General features: G+C 44.1%; 2 protein-coding genes across 11 annotated transcripts in view; one reads left to right on the top strand and one right to left on the bottom strand.

The window, feature by feature from the left end:
- Nucleotides 1–1,181: 1,181 nt before the first annotated feature.
- LOC147149253 (uncharacterized) lies at nucleotides 1,182–3,221 on the bottom strand. Of its 2 annotated transcripts, XM_086027473.1 has the most exons (3): nucleotides 3,105–3,221; nucleotides 2,897–3,023; nucleotides 1,182–2,398 (listed from the first exon to the last, which is right to left on the bottom strand). In XM_086027473.1, exons 2-3 carry the CDS (start codon nucleotides 2,960–2,962, stop codon nucleotides 1,331–1,333), a joined length of 1,134 nt encoding a protein of 377 aa, XP_085883599.1. In that variant the 5' UTR covers nucleotides 2,963–3,023; nucleotides 3,105–3,221; the 3' UTR covers nucleotides 1,182–1,330. The 2 variants fall into 2 exon arrangements, with proteins under 2 accessions (XP_085883599.1, XP_085883597.1); XM_086027471.1 differs by having other exon boundaries at nucleotides 1,183–2,398; nucleotides 2,897–3,183.
- LOC147149252 (unconventional myosin-IXAb-like) overlaps nucleotides 1,601–16,233 on the top strand; it is a 95,645-nt gene continuing 81,012 nt past the window's right edge. For 4 of the 9 annotated variants that reach the window (XM_086027467.1, XM_086027466.1, XM_086027464.1 and 1 more), the window contains exons 1-3: nucleotides 1,601–3,918; nucleotides 4,024–4,044; nucleotides 4,504–6,827. The gene's annotated coding sequence lies outside the window, so the exon portion shown is untranslated. The remainder of the gene's footprint in view (nucleotides 3,919–4,023; nucleotides 4,045–4,503; nucleotides 6,828–16,233) is intronic. The other 5 variants (XM_086027463.1, XM_086027462.1, XM_086027465.1 and 2 more) reach the window with 5 other exon arrangements.

The following is a 16,233-nucleotide window of genomic DNA, read 5'->3' as shown; positions in this document are numbered from 1 at the left end:
TTGGAGGTACAAAAGTGGACTGTGTAGTATCGGCCGCCCTCGTTTGACCAGCCGGCAGCCGCAGTAGAGGCAAAGATCATGCTAGCTCTGGTGTGAAAGTTATGATTTTAATTGACATTGACCGCACACGTCAAACATTCTTTACTAAAGACAGCTTCCTTTAAGTGTTTGCATTCAGATAAATTGACTGAATTGCCTTAGCTCCACCTGTGCAGTAGTGATTAGCATGTCCGCCTCACAATGGAAAGGTTCTGGGTTTGAATTCCTGTGTGGAATTTGCCCGCAACCATAATCACATGGACAGCAATCAATCAATGAAGAATCAATGGTCGGTTGTTTACTAATAAGGCTGCAATGAAAGACTCCTTTGAGAGAATGGAAGCGACACAAATCAAGAGGGGGAACACGAGTGTGTGCTTTTGGCTATGTCGTAACAGCTCAAGTGTGTGTTGTTACACAATCTGTGCAGGATGCGTGAATGCCATCTGCCTCACTTCGGGGCCATGACACAATTTTAGCTTTTAATCTCCTCTTCTTCTAACGCTCTAATGTGCGTGACCTTCTTCGCGGCCCGTTCGGAAAATATACATTGCAAATTTAACACGCCGTGCATGTGGAAGTCGAGAACAAAGACACAATCCATCAGTTCTTCTGTGAAAAATGAAAGTGCAGATGTGCTCATAAATTGACTTACTCTGGCAGAATTTGGAAGATGCGTACTGTTATTCTTTAAAGAAAACCGGAGTGATCAGGCAACATTTTTTTTTACAAAGAGGCCTATATTTCGGTGGACCATTTTTGCTTCAAATTTTTAGATATCTTTTTATAGTGTAGCAGGATGAGACGCATCTCTCCCTGGTGGCAGGTACACGGCCTTGACCTAATCAATTAGCCAATCGGCATTTGAGGCTCCCCTATAAAAACAGGCAGGACTGCTGTCCCCTCTTCTTGCTCTCTGGGTGTTAGGTCCGCTCACTTCTGGGACGCCGCACTTGCTTATGTCCCTCTGCGGTGCCAGTACAGGTAATGTAGCAGTAGCCGCCTAAATCTTTTAGTGCCCGAAGTGAAGTCAATTGTTTGGTGTATTTTTAGACGAAGTGATTCACACTTATTTCTTTGTCATAGATTTTATTTTTATTTTCGAAGTGATATATTGCTTAAAAATCTCACCAATGACAACAACCTAATTTGCCATAACCTTTTTTTTGTGACCAAATTATTCGATTATCGTTTCAACTATTTTTTTTATGGTATTTAACAAAATTTTTACTGAAATTTGCAATCCCAGACAAATGACATTTAGGAAACATGAAAAGTTTTTTTTTTTATTTCAAAGTGCTACATTGCTTAAAAATCTCACTAGACCGTCACGTACATGCCCGCCTTCCCCCTCCTCCTCCTCCCCCCCTTCTTCTTTATCTACATCCTGCCTCGTGGTCACGCCAGGCGTGTCCCATTGGTCCCTGTATTCCTCTCCTTGTCGCTCGCATATATTATGCAGCGCGCAGCAGGTCAACACCATGGACTTGACCACTTGGATGTCGCTGTCATTCCTCTTGGTCAGACAGCGCCACCTGCCTTTGAGCCTGGAAAAAGCCACGCCTACTATGTCTCTGGCGTGGCGCACGCTCTCGTTGTACGTGCACTGCTCTGGCGTCAGTGTGCCGTCTTCCCGGAATGCTTTCAGCAGCCACGGCTTTAACGGATAGGCAGAGTCTCCCAGGATGTAATAGTCGGGGTCGAACCTCCCTTGCTCGGCCGTCTCCCACAACGACGACTCCCTGAGCGCTCGGGCGTGGCGCAGACCACCGGCCATGCCCGCACACGCGCTCCAAAACAGCCCCTTGCCATCCACCACGCCTTGCAGGATGATGGAATGCCAGCCTTTGGCGTTGATGTAATCCCGATGGTTCTCCTGAGGCGCTATGATGGGAATATGGGAGCCGTCGATGGCGCCGACGCAGCGGGGGAGCCCCCAGCTCGCCTCGATCTCGGCCGCCGTCCTGCCGAGCGTCTCCGGATCGGGAAAGCGAATGTGGCGCGGCAGCAGCAGTGCGCAGGCGGCCGAGCAGAACTCGCGCAGGCAGCGGCACACCGTAGTCTTGCTGACGCCAAACAGGTGGCTGATGCTCCGGTACTCGCTGTTGGTGGCCAGCTTCCACAGAGCGATGGCCACTCGCTTCTTGAGCGGCACGCACACGCGGAAGTTGGTGTCGCGTTTCTCCATGGCCGGCCGCAGCTTGGCGCAAATGTCCAGGAATGTCGCTTCGGACATGCGGAAGTGGCACAGCCACTCTGCCTGTGTGAAGCCCGGGACGATCTGGTCCCACCACACGTTGGAGCGGCGCACCGCCCAGATGCTCGGACGCCGGCGTCGCTTGAGTAGCAATTGAAGCATCTGGAAAGCACACCGCGTTGGGTTTAGTTGTCAAAGAAGCACTGGTGTCAGAAAACATTTCAAAACTAAATTACAACTTTTCACCTTCCATGTGGGCCTTTTTTTTTTTTACCTCACCTAACATCTTTTCGACTGACATTATGACATCAACTCGAATTATCCTCCTCAGCAACCACCCACGGGTTCCGCTGTTATAATTTAGTTTAATTTGTATACTACATTGTCTCTGAAAGTGGTGCTTCAACAACCTGGCTATTTCTATTCCAAACAGCGGGTTTCTTTATCGCCTTCAATGTTGGTAATTGATATTTTATAAAGCTTGGTTTTGTTGACATAATTTTTGACCAATAGCTTAGTGCGGTGGTCTGCCATGTTTTTTTTTTTCATTTACTGCACCTAAGTATACTTCACAGCGTGCCGAAATGACTCAATTAGTTGTTGTTGACAGATAGTAACAGGAAAACAAACACAATGAACCCAAACTGTTTTCAGTTTAACCATCTGGCGTCGGCGTCCTCGTCTCGGAAACGGGTCGTCCTCCAGCAATTCCCAAACTCTCCTCATTTTCTCCGCAGTGTTCCTCCGCGCAGCCTGCAGTCTCCTCTCGAACAAAGCTTGCCTCCTCCTGGTGATAAAGAGCCACATGCCGAGCAGAAAGGACACCATCGAGTGGATGTTCTCCATTGTTTTCGACTCGTTTGTTTACCGCAGTTCCACTTCCGTCGTTGAGTTTAATGGTCACAGGCTCGAGAACTGTGTCGCGTGGTTGTGACGTCACTCTGTTTGCAACCCGGCTCTTTCCCGCCTAGACAAAACGCATACGGTAATGGCGTCGGATGCAGTACTCGGTAGAGTGAATATTAGTTATATTTAGTTAAAACAATTATTTATTATACATTGTCACCATTTTCTTTGCCCGACAGACAAATCTAAAATCCATATTAGTGGACGCAGGTAAAATTTGCACATGAACAGCTTCAGTCTACACAGGCTTTGTAACACTTGCCCCCCCCCCCCCCCCAAAGGTAAGTATTTCAATATGTGTGAATTTTTTGATCACTTGACTAAAGCCATCACATTTTAGAACGAAAAAAGCTTAAAGGGATTTTCAAATACTCAATTGTTGTATTATTTTCTGTTTATTGAACGTTTTTATTTTGCGGCACCTTGGCACTACAAACTCTACGTCGTAATAGTTCGCCTAATGTGTCAAGTGGTATTATTGCCGCCTGACGTCCGGAGAAAGAATTGCAGTTTGGCGTTACATTTAAATCAAATTCTCAGTTGTGCCACTGAACTTCTCAAAACCGTGGGTTTTCTAAATTGTTTTAGAAGTAGACGTTAAGATAGTTATTTGTTGCGGTTGAAACATCATTGGTTCACTTGTTTGCGCGACTCAACCAGACGGGTTGTGTGTAATTTATAGTTTGACCACATGGGAGCGACCTTGCCTTGACTATCGGATGCGAGTCAGGCGTCATTCAAGGTGCAAACGTCTGGTCATTCGTGGGTGAGATGAGGTAAAAACAATGAAAAGAAAGAAAATAAATGTCTTTGAAATATGTGAAAATGTCAGATGTTTATTTTAACTGAAACAGTGACAATGGCCATTTTTGTCTTTTAAGAATCCGGACATTCAACCCCAGGTCCGTATTTATATACTTTTATTTTCCCCCCATGTGGTAGGGTAAAGGAGGGTCTGAAATAGTGACAGTGAATGGGTTCATAATAAATGACCATTCACATTTGTTCTTGTATTGTTTATAATTAACTTGTGTAATTGTCGAAATAATGTCAAATGTACACAGAATTAAAAATTATATTACAGATATTTTTACCTTTAGAATAAATGTATTAATCAATTATATATGGAAAGAAATGAATACAAAAATGAAATGAATACATACTATATTTACATTTTAATACACAAATCTGAGAAAAAACAGCTAAATGAATGCATCAAGTGTTCATGTTCAAACTGCATAATGTTACGGTCGCGTACAATAATGTTAATAAACCTCTGCCCTGTTTTTGATGAACACACTAGCGGTTGTATTTTAATGTTGGTCATTATGGTGCTACTTGGAGAATTTTTTTTTTTTTAGGTGCTACTTGGACCCCAAAAAGGACCACTACTTCTACTTCTGTCTGTCTCTCTTCTTTTTAAAGATTTTTTTTCCTTGATCCCATCTCAGTTTTCAGGCCTCCTGGCTGACCTTTCCCAAACTTTCCACTCGTGCTTTGATGCCTCCAGCTATCTTCTCTCTTCTGTGACTTTATTGTGTGCCCCTGTTGTCATGTCGCACATGGATGCGGGGTTGAGGGAGTTGTAGCCCGAATCAGCATTCCCCCCGCCAACCACCCCCACCCCCACCCGTACGCAGCGTTCGGTTCAGACGTTTGTGGGCAGGGGGAGGATTTCCTTTTCAACATGTCTGGCTGGTAAATATGTCACCGACTTGGAAAGTGATCCCGTGAAAAACAGGTGGGATGTTTTCAGACTTTGCCACGGGAGAGTCTATGTTCGGCTTCCTCTTCTCACACACGCACATGCGAAACACAACTTTCTGATACATTGAACAAAATGACCTGCATTCAAGCACCAATATGTACCAGCCTCAGAATAACAGCCTTAGATGAGTTCAGATGAATAGTGAGTACTCTTTGTTGTTGTCATGGCAAACTCAAATCACCTGCTCTAACAATTGATAACATTGGAGGACAAGCCACTCCTCTCATGTTTGTTGTACAAATACACTAAAATGAGCAAGCAGTGTTTTTGGGAGTGTTCCGCAAAATATATTTTCATATTTATGTACATAAAATAAGGATGGCCAAGTATCGACAGCAGGTATCGGTTATCAGGCCGATATCTGCCTTATTTTAAGGTATTGGATACTTGTGCGGGTTGTCACCGATATTTATGGCAAAAAAATAAATAAAAGCTAGTTCTTGGAACTAGTTGGCGCTATACTAAGGCAGTTTGACACATCGGTGAATCATCATCTGCATCAGAAGGAAAGGTCTTTGTTATAATTTTTTGCCATCAAATCTTAGCCTTAGTTCTAGAGGTATCTGTACTTGGTATTGGTGAGTACTACTACTTAGTGAGTATGTGTACTGAAAAAAAAAAGTGATATCAAACATCCCTAATGTGAATAATTGTATGTGTAATACTGATAGAAAATATAATTGTGAGACATAGTTATTATTTTTTTGTCCACTTGGGGTCGTCATCCTGCCATTCCACGCTGGAGTATCTGTGACTTTGAATGTGCGCAGCTTTAAAAAGCAGGGCCTGGCCTGGTGAGTGACATGGTTGCCAGTAAATGAGCGTAGAATTGGCTGGTTGATAACTTGTTCATGTTGACTGACTCAGCGTCCGTTTCTGTTCTTTGTATTTGATATATTTGAAGCTTGATACTCCTCCCGCCACCTTTGATATGAATAATTTTCAATTTTTGCTTTTGATTTGATACATAAGAGTGTCTATTTAGCTTTGATTTAATATAGCTTTGACAATTCAACTATCACCTTATTGATTTAAAAAAATATATCTTTTTGTTTTAAAAAAATATTTAGTTTAGTTCAGTTTTGTTACTTCATCCTGCACCATAGATTTTTTTGGGGTGATTTTATCGTTTTGTTTTATTAATTATTTTCCCCTGTTTTGTTTTTATTTGCATTTCAAAAGTCTTTTTAAATTATGTTTTTAAGTTCTGTTATAACGTAGGCACCTTATATTTTTAGTTCAGTTTTAAAAATATTATCACGTATCTTTTTTTAAAATTTGACATACTTTATTTTATATTTTTATTGAATATGTATTTACTTAAAAAAAAAAAAAAATTTTTAATGTTTCGTGTGACGCTTGGCCCTGCACCTTCAATCGTCTATTTTATTGTATTTTTTTTTTATATATATATTTTTTTCCAGTCATTTATCTCTGTAATTTCCCTCCTAAGTGAGCGGCCATTTGTTAGTCTAAATATGATTTGTTATTGTGTTAGTAGGAGGGTCCTCGTCCTCCTCCCTTCTTGAAATGAGCCCCCCCCCCCCAACTTCCCTATTGCATCCCACGCGTGGACGCGCGTCGCGGCCACGCACATCTCTGTGGAGGAAGCCCAGAGGAGAGCGACGCGACGTTACGTGACGTGACGTGACATGACGTGAAGTGACGGCAAGGACTGAAGACAGATTCACGCCGAAGCCCCAAAACACACACACTGGAGCAGCTTTCTCCCCCGGTTTGGATCCTCCATGATCGGCGCATCGGAGCGGCGGATTGTGGCTGGCGTGTCCGGACACACCGCACTGGGCTCGGGCTGACTGGGTGGCGGTTGGCCGCTCTTCCTCGTCGCTCAGGCGGACTGGAGGAGGAGGAGGCGGCGGCGGCTCGGTGGTGGTGGTGGCGGCGGCGCTGGAGGAGGTAAGACCAAGCCGGAGCCCTTTCAAGCTTCTTCTTCTTCCTCGTCTTTTTTTTCTGTGTGGACGTCATGTTGCACGTTGTCATCATGTCCACATACACATATGGTGGATATTCAAACACAAAGATGGAACATATATGGTCCCCCGAGCCGCTTGTCGCAGCCGCCTCGTTTGAATGTCACGTCGTTTTCTTACGTAACGCCTCCATGTGCATATTTTTTCTTTTCTTTTTTTTTGCGCTCAGCAATGTGTTGTTCATGTGGTCATATTGTCGCAGTCCCTTCTAATGGGAGGTTAGGAAGGACAGAAAGCGGGGGTGGGGGGGGTTGCTTCCAGTCTCCTTTGCAGCTGGATCCCCCTCCCCACCCACCAAAAGCAAGCAAGCAAGCAAGGTTCTGATGTAAATGCGCCCCACCACCCCGCTCACTTGTGCAAGTGATGCTGTTGCAATGGTCAGGTGTGAGTAGTTTAAGATAAAAGACGAAACATTGAAGTGCAAGTCATTCCCTGCTTTCGCTAGCATCGTATTAGACTCTGTAGTCTCAAAAACACGGGCTCTCAAACTGTTTGGGGTTTTCAGTGACGCCCCCACCAATCCCGATGTGCAAGATACGAGCCATCATTTGGCAGATTTTTCTCCTCTTTGACTTTGGCCGGGCAAACTGGAGGTACAATAGTGGCAGTGACTCAACCTACTTCACAACAAGCCGCACTTTGTCGGATAGAAAGACTGCAGTAAAGAAGTCTTCAAAAAAGGCTTCCACCTGTTTATTGCCACTCCCAGTTAAAGTTGTTGACACATTGTGTCTCTAAAACAAGTAAAAGCCTTTGCTGAAGAAATGCCCCTGCTAGCTTAGTGCTAACACATAATGGGGAACCCCATTGATGGGCTCACAGATAGCATCCATATTGCAACGTTATAACCTTTTGAGCACTGGATATGTACCACCAACACATGTAGACAAACAATATAAAAGTACTGACAGTCATATATTCTTTATCTTCCGCAAAGAATGACAAATAGTAGTGCTGTACAAAGGAAGTGGGACATTACAATATAGCTATTTGTCTGGTTTACGCTGCCGCCAGTTGGCTATATAAAGAGCAGCACAATGGCTGTTTATCTGATGCAAAGTATGACCAAAAAGGGTTCAATTCTTTTTTTTAATTAATGAATTAAAAGTATTTTTTTCCAACTTAAAAAAAACAAATCACAGAATATTTAGGTTTTTTTTGTGGGAGGCTGGAAAGGAAGAATGGCATTTCCATTAATTTCAGTGTGGGAAAATGATTTGAATGAAACCCCATTTTCAAGGCACCACTGCACAGCGAGTCCCCATTTATTGTGGGCGATACATCCCAGACCCACCCGCGATAGGTGACAATCCGCCATTTATATAAACGTAACGCCCGTGGTACTGCTGGTTTTCTCCAGGTACTTCGGCTTCCTCCAACATTCCCGAAAGAAATATGTTCGGCTCAAAGAAGACTCGGGTGTTGTTGCTTGTTGGTCAGCTCGCGTTATAACACTGCGGTGAGCTTGTCGACAAGTTGAGACTGGCTATCCCGTCCAGACGAGCCACAGGCCCCTCAGGTCTGTGGTCCATGGGGGCGGAAAACTCCGCCCTCCTCGTCTTCCTTTCGGCTCTCAACCGGCCTGTGGCCATTTACACTGAAATACCACCATGACGTCACTTTGAGAATAGGATCCACTTCTTGGCAGCCTTCAGTCCATTTGAGTCCATGGAGACCGTTGGTGCCCATGTCCGGTCTTCAAGAGCCCCTATCCAGCCTGTTTTTGATGTGCCCCTCCTCCAACACACCTGATTAAAACGGTCAGATCCTCAGCAGGCCCCGAGAAGCCTGATAACATTTAACATATAACTGATAACACTCCTGTTCATTTGAATCAGGTGTGTTGGATGAGGGAGGCATGCAAAATAGGCTGGACAGGGGCTCTCGAGGACCGGGGCTGGTGACCCCCGCTATAGACCTTTTCACTTGGATCTCTCACATTCTTCCGGGGGGCAAAAGCGCAAGCATTCTCATTGTAAACAAATGCTTACTTGTCATTTAAACAAGGCAAAACGATTGAGGAAACACAGAAATACCCTGCTGACTATTGTTTACAAGCATTTTGACTGGTTTAAGTTGGTTTTCCCAGCCAATGTGTACCAAATCTGCTGGTGCACGTGTAAAAGTCATCCCGCCTCAATGTGATCCAATTGATCCAAAACACGAAAATGGTGACGTAAAAATAAATGGATCAAACTTGCGTTACAGTCCCTTGGTTTAGCATGAATGCGGTTAGCATGCCGTTTTCTTTTAGCCGCGTGAGGCAGAATACCAATTTCCTCAAACAGTGGCCGTCCTTTATTATTTATTTTTTACAAAACATAATGCCACTTTGTTCATCTGTCTATGCCAAAGACATATATTGACACACAGAACAATTGAATACTCTTCCACTAGGCTCCTGTTGCCATTCAGAACACAAGATTTCAATATATATACTTTTGTAATTTTTTTTTTTTTTTGTCCATGAGATTTTTCTAATATAAAATATGTGTGGTAGCTCAAAAAAACCGACTGTGTTGAACTTGAAACGCTAAAAAACACAAGGTAACCAGGTTGTCATTGGTGGACAAAATGGCGGTTGAAACAGTGTTGTATAAAAGCAGCCCTTTGACCGTTAATTTTTCCATCCCAGAAGAGGCCGCATTCATTGCCACGCTCATGAATAGTGAATGACTCGGTGACGGAGCACCTCTCGCAATTGGAGGGTGATTAAAACAGGACGGGCCAGATAGAAGGCCTAAGCTTGTTTTGATTCTTTAGCCAGCCAGCAAATATCTACAGGTATGCACATAAATGCAATCTTCAACAAAACATTTTCATGTTCTAATCTATAAACCGCATTTAAATGGCATTAAATCACTGATGTTTTCAAAATGAGTAAAATAGCCGTTTACTTTTGGCATCATCTGCGAAGATCTCAGCATAAGAAAAATGTGGTATTGATTCTAAGTCATTAATGTAGGTAAGAAAAAGTTTAGGGCCAAGCACAGACCCTTGAGGCACACCGGCTATGTCTTCAAGTAGTTCTGAATTTGCATTTCCGATGATCACAAACGTCTTCCGCCTTTACGGCCTAATCCAGTGTGAATTATTCAAAATGAGCTTGTTGACGTGTACACACATTTAGCTCTGACGTCTCCCCGTGGCGCATGTTTACAGGAGGGATTTTGGAAGTGTGCGTGGGTGGGGGTGGGGGGGTGTCGTCTGTGCCGCTGCTGTGCGGGTGACTTTGCAGGCCAGCTGCAGCTGTCAGAATGATGTGCTCAGCCCGCCTCTCGCAGGCTTTGCTACTTACATAATAAGCCAAATGAAATGTTAATGTCAGCAAAGATGACGGCGCAATGAGGGATTTCTCAAGAGTGCGGCGGGCGGCAAACTGCAGGCGAGCAGCTCCAGAAAGGAAGGGAACCCGATCACTTCATGTTTTTGTAGAAATGCATCACTGCAAACCACACAAAGATTACTACGAAAACACGACATCATGTACAATTTCGAGTACCTAATTGGAAGCAATTCTTCCTGTCCCCCAAGCCGCAAGGCCTCAATTTGAGGGAAAGGCTTTGTAAAAAGGAATCGTGTGTGTCTGGCGGATGAGTTAGATCGCCAGCAGTTATCACCAGGCCATCTTGCGTCGTTTGCACACCGGACCAGAGCAGTGAAGATGCTCCGGTCGCGCACAAATGGCTTTCCGTACGGGTGATGTCTCCATGCGAGAGTGTTCACGTCCACAACGGCGCAAACCGCTCATTTTGTAAATTAGCCGGCGTGTATGTGAAATGACCAACACCCGGTCTAACTCACCTCGATACAGATCGACCCCATGCCCTATAGAGCCCTTAGCGCGTGCCCCGGAGCTTTTCTTGCTCAGTTCCGTTTTTCTCACATGGTCACCGTAGTTGTTCCTCTTTTATCGTTTTGGATAATGTTGTGATGAAATAATGACCGAAAAAGTTCATATCCGCCGTCGAGCCGGAAAGTTGCTCGAGGTTTCTTTGGCGTAAATCAACACCAGGATGAGGTCAATGCTTCGCATACCGTGTCAGCGCTGTGTTATGTATCTCTCAGCAGGTGTATTTATAGAGCGGCACACAATGGCAGAGGGGCGGGGTCATCTTAAATGGCGTCTGTCATTGTCCCACCAAAAAAAAAAAAAAAAAAAAAAAGCAGTCCAGTGTCGGGTTCCAGTTTCGTCTCTCATTTTCATGTTTCCAAGTAAACATTTCATCCAAATGTTTCCACTTGCCTTGATTTGCTTTTACGTGCAATTAGTGCTTTCCCAGAATGCTTTTACACGGACCAGAAGTAATGTCGTTCCCTCAAGCTGCGGGTTTCTTTGGAGTCAAAAGTTTCTCTTCCGGGTAAAATAAAAAATAACATGCATCAAAATTGGCTTTTCTTGTGTTTGGGACCACTTGTGAAGGCTTCTGTCAGTGGTGGAGTTGACTTTTGCTCCTCGAGGTTTTGCCTCTTTTTATTTCCGCTATACTTCTTTGTGTCATTTTCTGCCGCTTTCTTATGTGCCCTGAGATCAGCGCATCTTTTGTGTAGAAGGTAAAGTTTTGGGGTGAATCTCTGCTCGTCACGTCGATTTTGAGGGAGAGAAATGCCGACATGTTTTTGAGTCAGACAAGTTTAGGCACCTAAAACTTTGAACAGATTTTGTGTTTGTATGGTATTAAAAGCGGTGATCTGGGCTAGTAGAAAGTGTCGTGATTGGGAGAAAAGATGACAGTTCATGGAAGGAATGAAAAATGCCATGTCAAAAATAGACTTCACTGAGCGCATTTCAGAGTTGAATATCTATATAAATAGTCGTATTTTTGATAAGACTTTTTGCTTTTAATGAAACTTGGTGTACTTGTTGATAGGGATGGCACAATACTAAATCTCAAATTTTAGATTAATCAGAGCAGGGGTTTGTTAGTTATGGCCCACCAAATTTGGAAATTTTTTGGGAGACGTGGCCACCTTCTTTGAAGCCTAATACCCTGAGATATTCATTGAAAGTCGGAGTGACTAAAATATGCACCAGTCTTCGAAAGCATTGCAGATTTGGAATCCTTGTCTTTTCCAACAACACCCGTTTTTGTGAAGTTTGACCCACTACTTCCTGAGATATAAGGGTGGCCACACCCCTTTTTCAAAATGTGAACAATCGGCGGCCTGTAGCTCCCAACCTGCTGCTCCGATTGACCCAAAATTTGAGATTTACTCTTGTGCCAAGTACACCAAGTTTCATTGAAACCCAAATCTGCCTGGTTAAACCCACTGAGTGATTTGGCATGGAACGACCCGCTGACCTACTCTTTTCTTTTATTAAGTTTGGTGCGTATATTTTCTTAGACCGCAATCTTCTGTTCGCCTTGAAATTTCAGTCAATATGCTCTAAAACAGCCGCCAGTGAATGAGTTTGGACGATTTTTATGTCACTTATAGTGCATGTGTAACACATTTGAATGGAATCATTAAGTATAGTAAATGAAAGCACAGTGTTAATGTGGAAACTGTGCATAATGTGCACTGTGGGTGTAAAAAGAGCTTCTGTGTACGGGACGGCGCCGCGCTATACGTTCCCTAGCTAAAGGCGACGTGTGCATGTTGATTGCGATGTCGTGATATGAGAAAATCGCGTCACGGTCGCTGATTGGAGTGGAGTGTGCGGAGACAAGAAAATGCTTTGTAGCGCCTCGGCGGCTGCAGTCAGATGATCAACATCTGTGCGTCTACTGACACTCGCCGCTAAATCACATTCATTGTCAATGATGTGCAAATAACCACGCTTCATTGAGACTTGTTCCATGGAAATACTCCACTTTTTGACGGCAGTTAGCGCACATTGAATGTTGTTGGCTTCGGAAAGTATTTCTCCCATAGGAAGTCATATAAATAGGAATAATCCCTCTCCGTCGTAAAACCTTCAACGGTGCAGGCCGTCTTTTCAAGGCGAGATGCTATGGAAAATGGACTTTTGAATGTATTGAATAGAAATAGTTGTGGGTCCGGGGAGCCTGCTCATTCCTCAAGTGTGAAATTAAACAAGCAAGATAGGGGGAGGATCTGGGGGATTCTGAGTTGACCTACGTTACACAGGGAGCAACATTTCTTCTCGTCTGCTGAGTGTGTGTAGCTCCTTTCTATTACCGCCCGTTATAGTGTAAGCAGAGCATGCGTCTGGAAGCAAAGAAGAAAAGCAATTGTTTTTTGTTTTGTTTTTTAAATTGAAAAAAAACAACCAAAATCAGCCTGACTCTGAAACTTTCTATAGCCTTTAATCGTCATTAGGCTCGCAGGTGAGCTGGAGCCTATCCCAGCTGACTTTGGCCAGACCCAAAAATTCCATTCATTATATATTCGACTAGGGCTAGGCTATATGTCTTTAAAATTAAATCTCACGAAAATTTCTGATTGAATTAATCAGCTTTTTGTTCTACAGAAACATTCTCCAATCGATGACTGTCCACAAACACAACTTAGCCTCAAAAGTGAGCTGGTCACTTCTTCCCATTGTGCAATTTCCAGACTCTTCGATGAAGGAATGCTTCGATGTGACGCACACAACCACAAGTTACTTTTAAAAACGGCCTTCCATCCTTGTAAACAATTTCTTTCTGATGAGCACTATCATCCTTTGACCTTCAGGGCTACTCTAAGCTAGCTTGTCTTTGATCAACATCTCTGTTTGATATTGCTTCTGGAGCCCCCCCGGAGCTCATCAATAAACCGTCCAATGACAGGCATTGTGCGTCCAACCTCTTTGAGTGTGACAAGCGAGTGAGCGCACTGTTTTCTGCGTCGTTTTAGCGGCAGATTGATGGAGCTGTGGCTCACGCTGACAGACCGAGTGGCTGTCGCCGCCGAGAGGCGGCAGCCAGAGATCCTCTCTTGGCCCCCCTTGCAATTAGCGGCGTCATTTGTGGGCTTCAGAGGCGGCCCAAAGTGACGTGTCTTGTTTGTCTCTGAGGTTCTCCTCTTAAATGTCTCTGACAGGAAGGAAGACTCATGTCATGAGCTAATGTCATTTTTTTTTGTTGGTCTCTTGCATGAGCAAGGCTTGGACCGAAAGCTTATACTTTTGTGCGGCTTTTTCTTTGGGATTGGATTGAGACTAAATTGTGTTGTCAGTGTTTCATTGGGGATGGTACTGCCACACATGGCGGGGAATGGACAGGGAGAGATGACAGCAATGCAATGAACCATAAACACATAAGACGTTTCTTCCAAAACTGCTCCATGAGAATTAACAAATTACTCATACAAGATCAATACTATGGATGGGCGAGTACCGGTACCAATTATCGGTATCGGGCCGAAGCTAGCCTTATTGTAAGGTGTCGCGTTTTCATGAAGGCTTTCGATACTAGTCACTGATACTTGAGGCAAAAAAAAAAAAAAAAAAAGTCCTCCTTGACAGTAGTTGGCGCTATTCTGTGACAAATTGACACATCTGCCAATCGTAGTATGGTTCCTTTTCTTTTTTCAATGACACTTATCCCTGCTATGCTTCAGCAATTTAAAGTTGGCCATGATGGCGGTGCTTGTAATTTTAGTTCCAGGAAGTACTTTGTGTATAAAGTTTAAACACCACTCTGCTAATATGTCAATATTTTTCAGAATTTAAATCCATATCCATATTGTTAGGGGGGTGGGGGGGGTTGGACAGAGTGCTGCTGCCCTCTTGTGTGTTAATGTGAAATTGCATTTAGAATGTATTTTATACGCTTGTCAACGGCGCTACGGGCCAGACGTTATTCATTTTATGACGGAGGCTGCGGGCCGGATAAAATTTGACCACAGGCCGCATCTGGTCCACGGGCCGGACTTTGGACGTGTCTGCTTTGCTAAAAATGAAATTTGAAACCAATGTCCCGCTGTTGTGAAGGCCTGCCTAGGCGAAGGTCTGCGCTGCCTGGGAGATTTGATATCAATTGAAGCGTCTTATTCATAATCATCTCGTCCAATGTACACAATTTGTCCTCACCTCGGTAATTCAGATCTCCTTCGGAGGCAGCCAGTAATGAAGGGGCGCCGGTGAACCGAGAGCTCTGATTGGCCGGGAACAACGAAGGGAGTGGCGTCGACTGTTGTCATGGCGCGAAAACATTTGTGTGTGTGGTGGAGTCAAGGTGTGCACGGTGGAGTTAAATAATTCAAATTGAATGCAGAGCAACAAAAACACACATGTCCTTGTTTATGCATAATTTGTGATTATAATCCTAATTCAACATCGTCTTCCATGTTGACAATCGGCCTTATCCGCATGTGTGGCAAATTGGCTACAACTAGGGACTTATTTTCATGGGGTCACGTTCCATATTTGGGTAAATCAAGGCTCTTAAAGGTGCAGGAGCTCATCATAGAAGGAGGGTGGAAGTGCTCAGTTCATCTCTGTCTGACTGGCAGTTGATTAGAGGAAGTAGGGAGGAGAGCAGCTGCCTTTGTGAAGACGCGCGCATACACCAACAGTGGCCACTAAGTGGATTTGGTGGCTGGAAGAAGAGGAGGAGGGGGGGGGGGGGGTGCGGTGCTGGGATGGGGGGATGGTTGGCAGCATCTGCACGACACGTCTTGCACGCTGTCGGTGCGTCTGTGCGTGTGCGTGCGACATTTTAAAGGTGTGTTTGAGGAAAACTGGTTGTTCCGGATCAGTATATGGTAAAACAAAACACACAATTGTTATTATTTTGATATTGTTATTTCGTGGTTAGCACACCTGTCTGACTTGTCCGCACAGTTTGTGAAAATCAATTAAATGTTGTTGTTAGTAAAACATGCAGAAAATAAAACATTTGCGTGTCTCATTTGAAAAATAGTTGTATTTGTCACACAAGTATAAAAAGAAGTCAATCTCAAGGCGTTTCGTGGTGCTGGAGTCTTAGTCCCACCGTACACCAAGCGGGCCAAACAACGACGGAAGTGGACGATCGTGTAATAAAATGTATAGTCAGCGACTGTTCGCCCTACTTCAAGCGGTTCAGCGTTGCATGTCTACCAACGTACTGCAATCAAAAAAACGGCAACCGTGAAACGTTTTTTTTTTTTTTAATCGAACCACAAAAACATGGCGCGATTGTCAAGGAGGACGCGACTTGCCACGGGGAGAGTCAATGGCGATGATAAAGAAGAGCGTGAGGATATTTTGAGAGGCTGTCGGCAGTGATGGATGCCCCCGAGGGCATCTTCTGACTTCCCCTTTAAGTCTTTTCATCCTCAAGCAAGGGCGTCAAACTTCTTGTTGTCACGGGCCACTTTGTAGTTACGGCTTCCCTCAGAGGGCTGATGGAACCAAATAAATCGAATTATTGCATATACAAAACAACTTGATCATGTAC

Source organism: Filicampus tigris, chromosome 4 (genome assembly GCF_054856515.1).
Source record: "Filicampus tigris isolate MCC_2025a chromosome 4, RoL_Ftig_1.0, whole genome shotgun sequence".
Taxonomy (NCBI): Eukaryota; Metazoa; Chordata; class Actinopteri; order Syngnathiformes; family Syngnathidae; genus Filicampus; species Filicampus tigris.
The sequence above is the reverse complement of the archived record's forward strand: the minus strand, read 5'-3'. Positions and strand labels throughout refer to the sequence as shown.

Coding starts and splice junctions, on each gene's coding strand:
- LOC147149253 (XM_086027471.1), bottom strand. CDS start 3,082: ATGGAGAACATCCACTCGATGGTGTCCTTTCTGCTCGGCATGTGGCTC. Junction 2,399..2,896: donor GAGGACGCCGACGCCAGATG/GTTAAACTGAAA, acceptor TGTGCTTTCCAG/ATGCTTCAATTGCTACTCAA.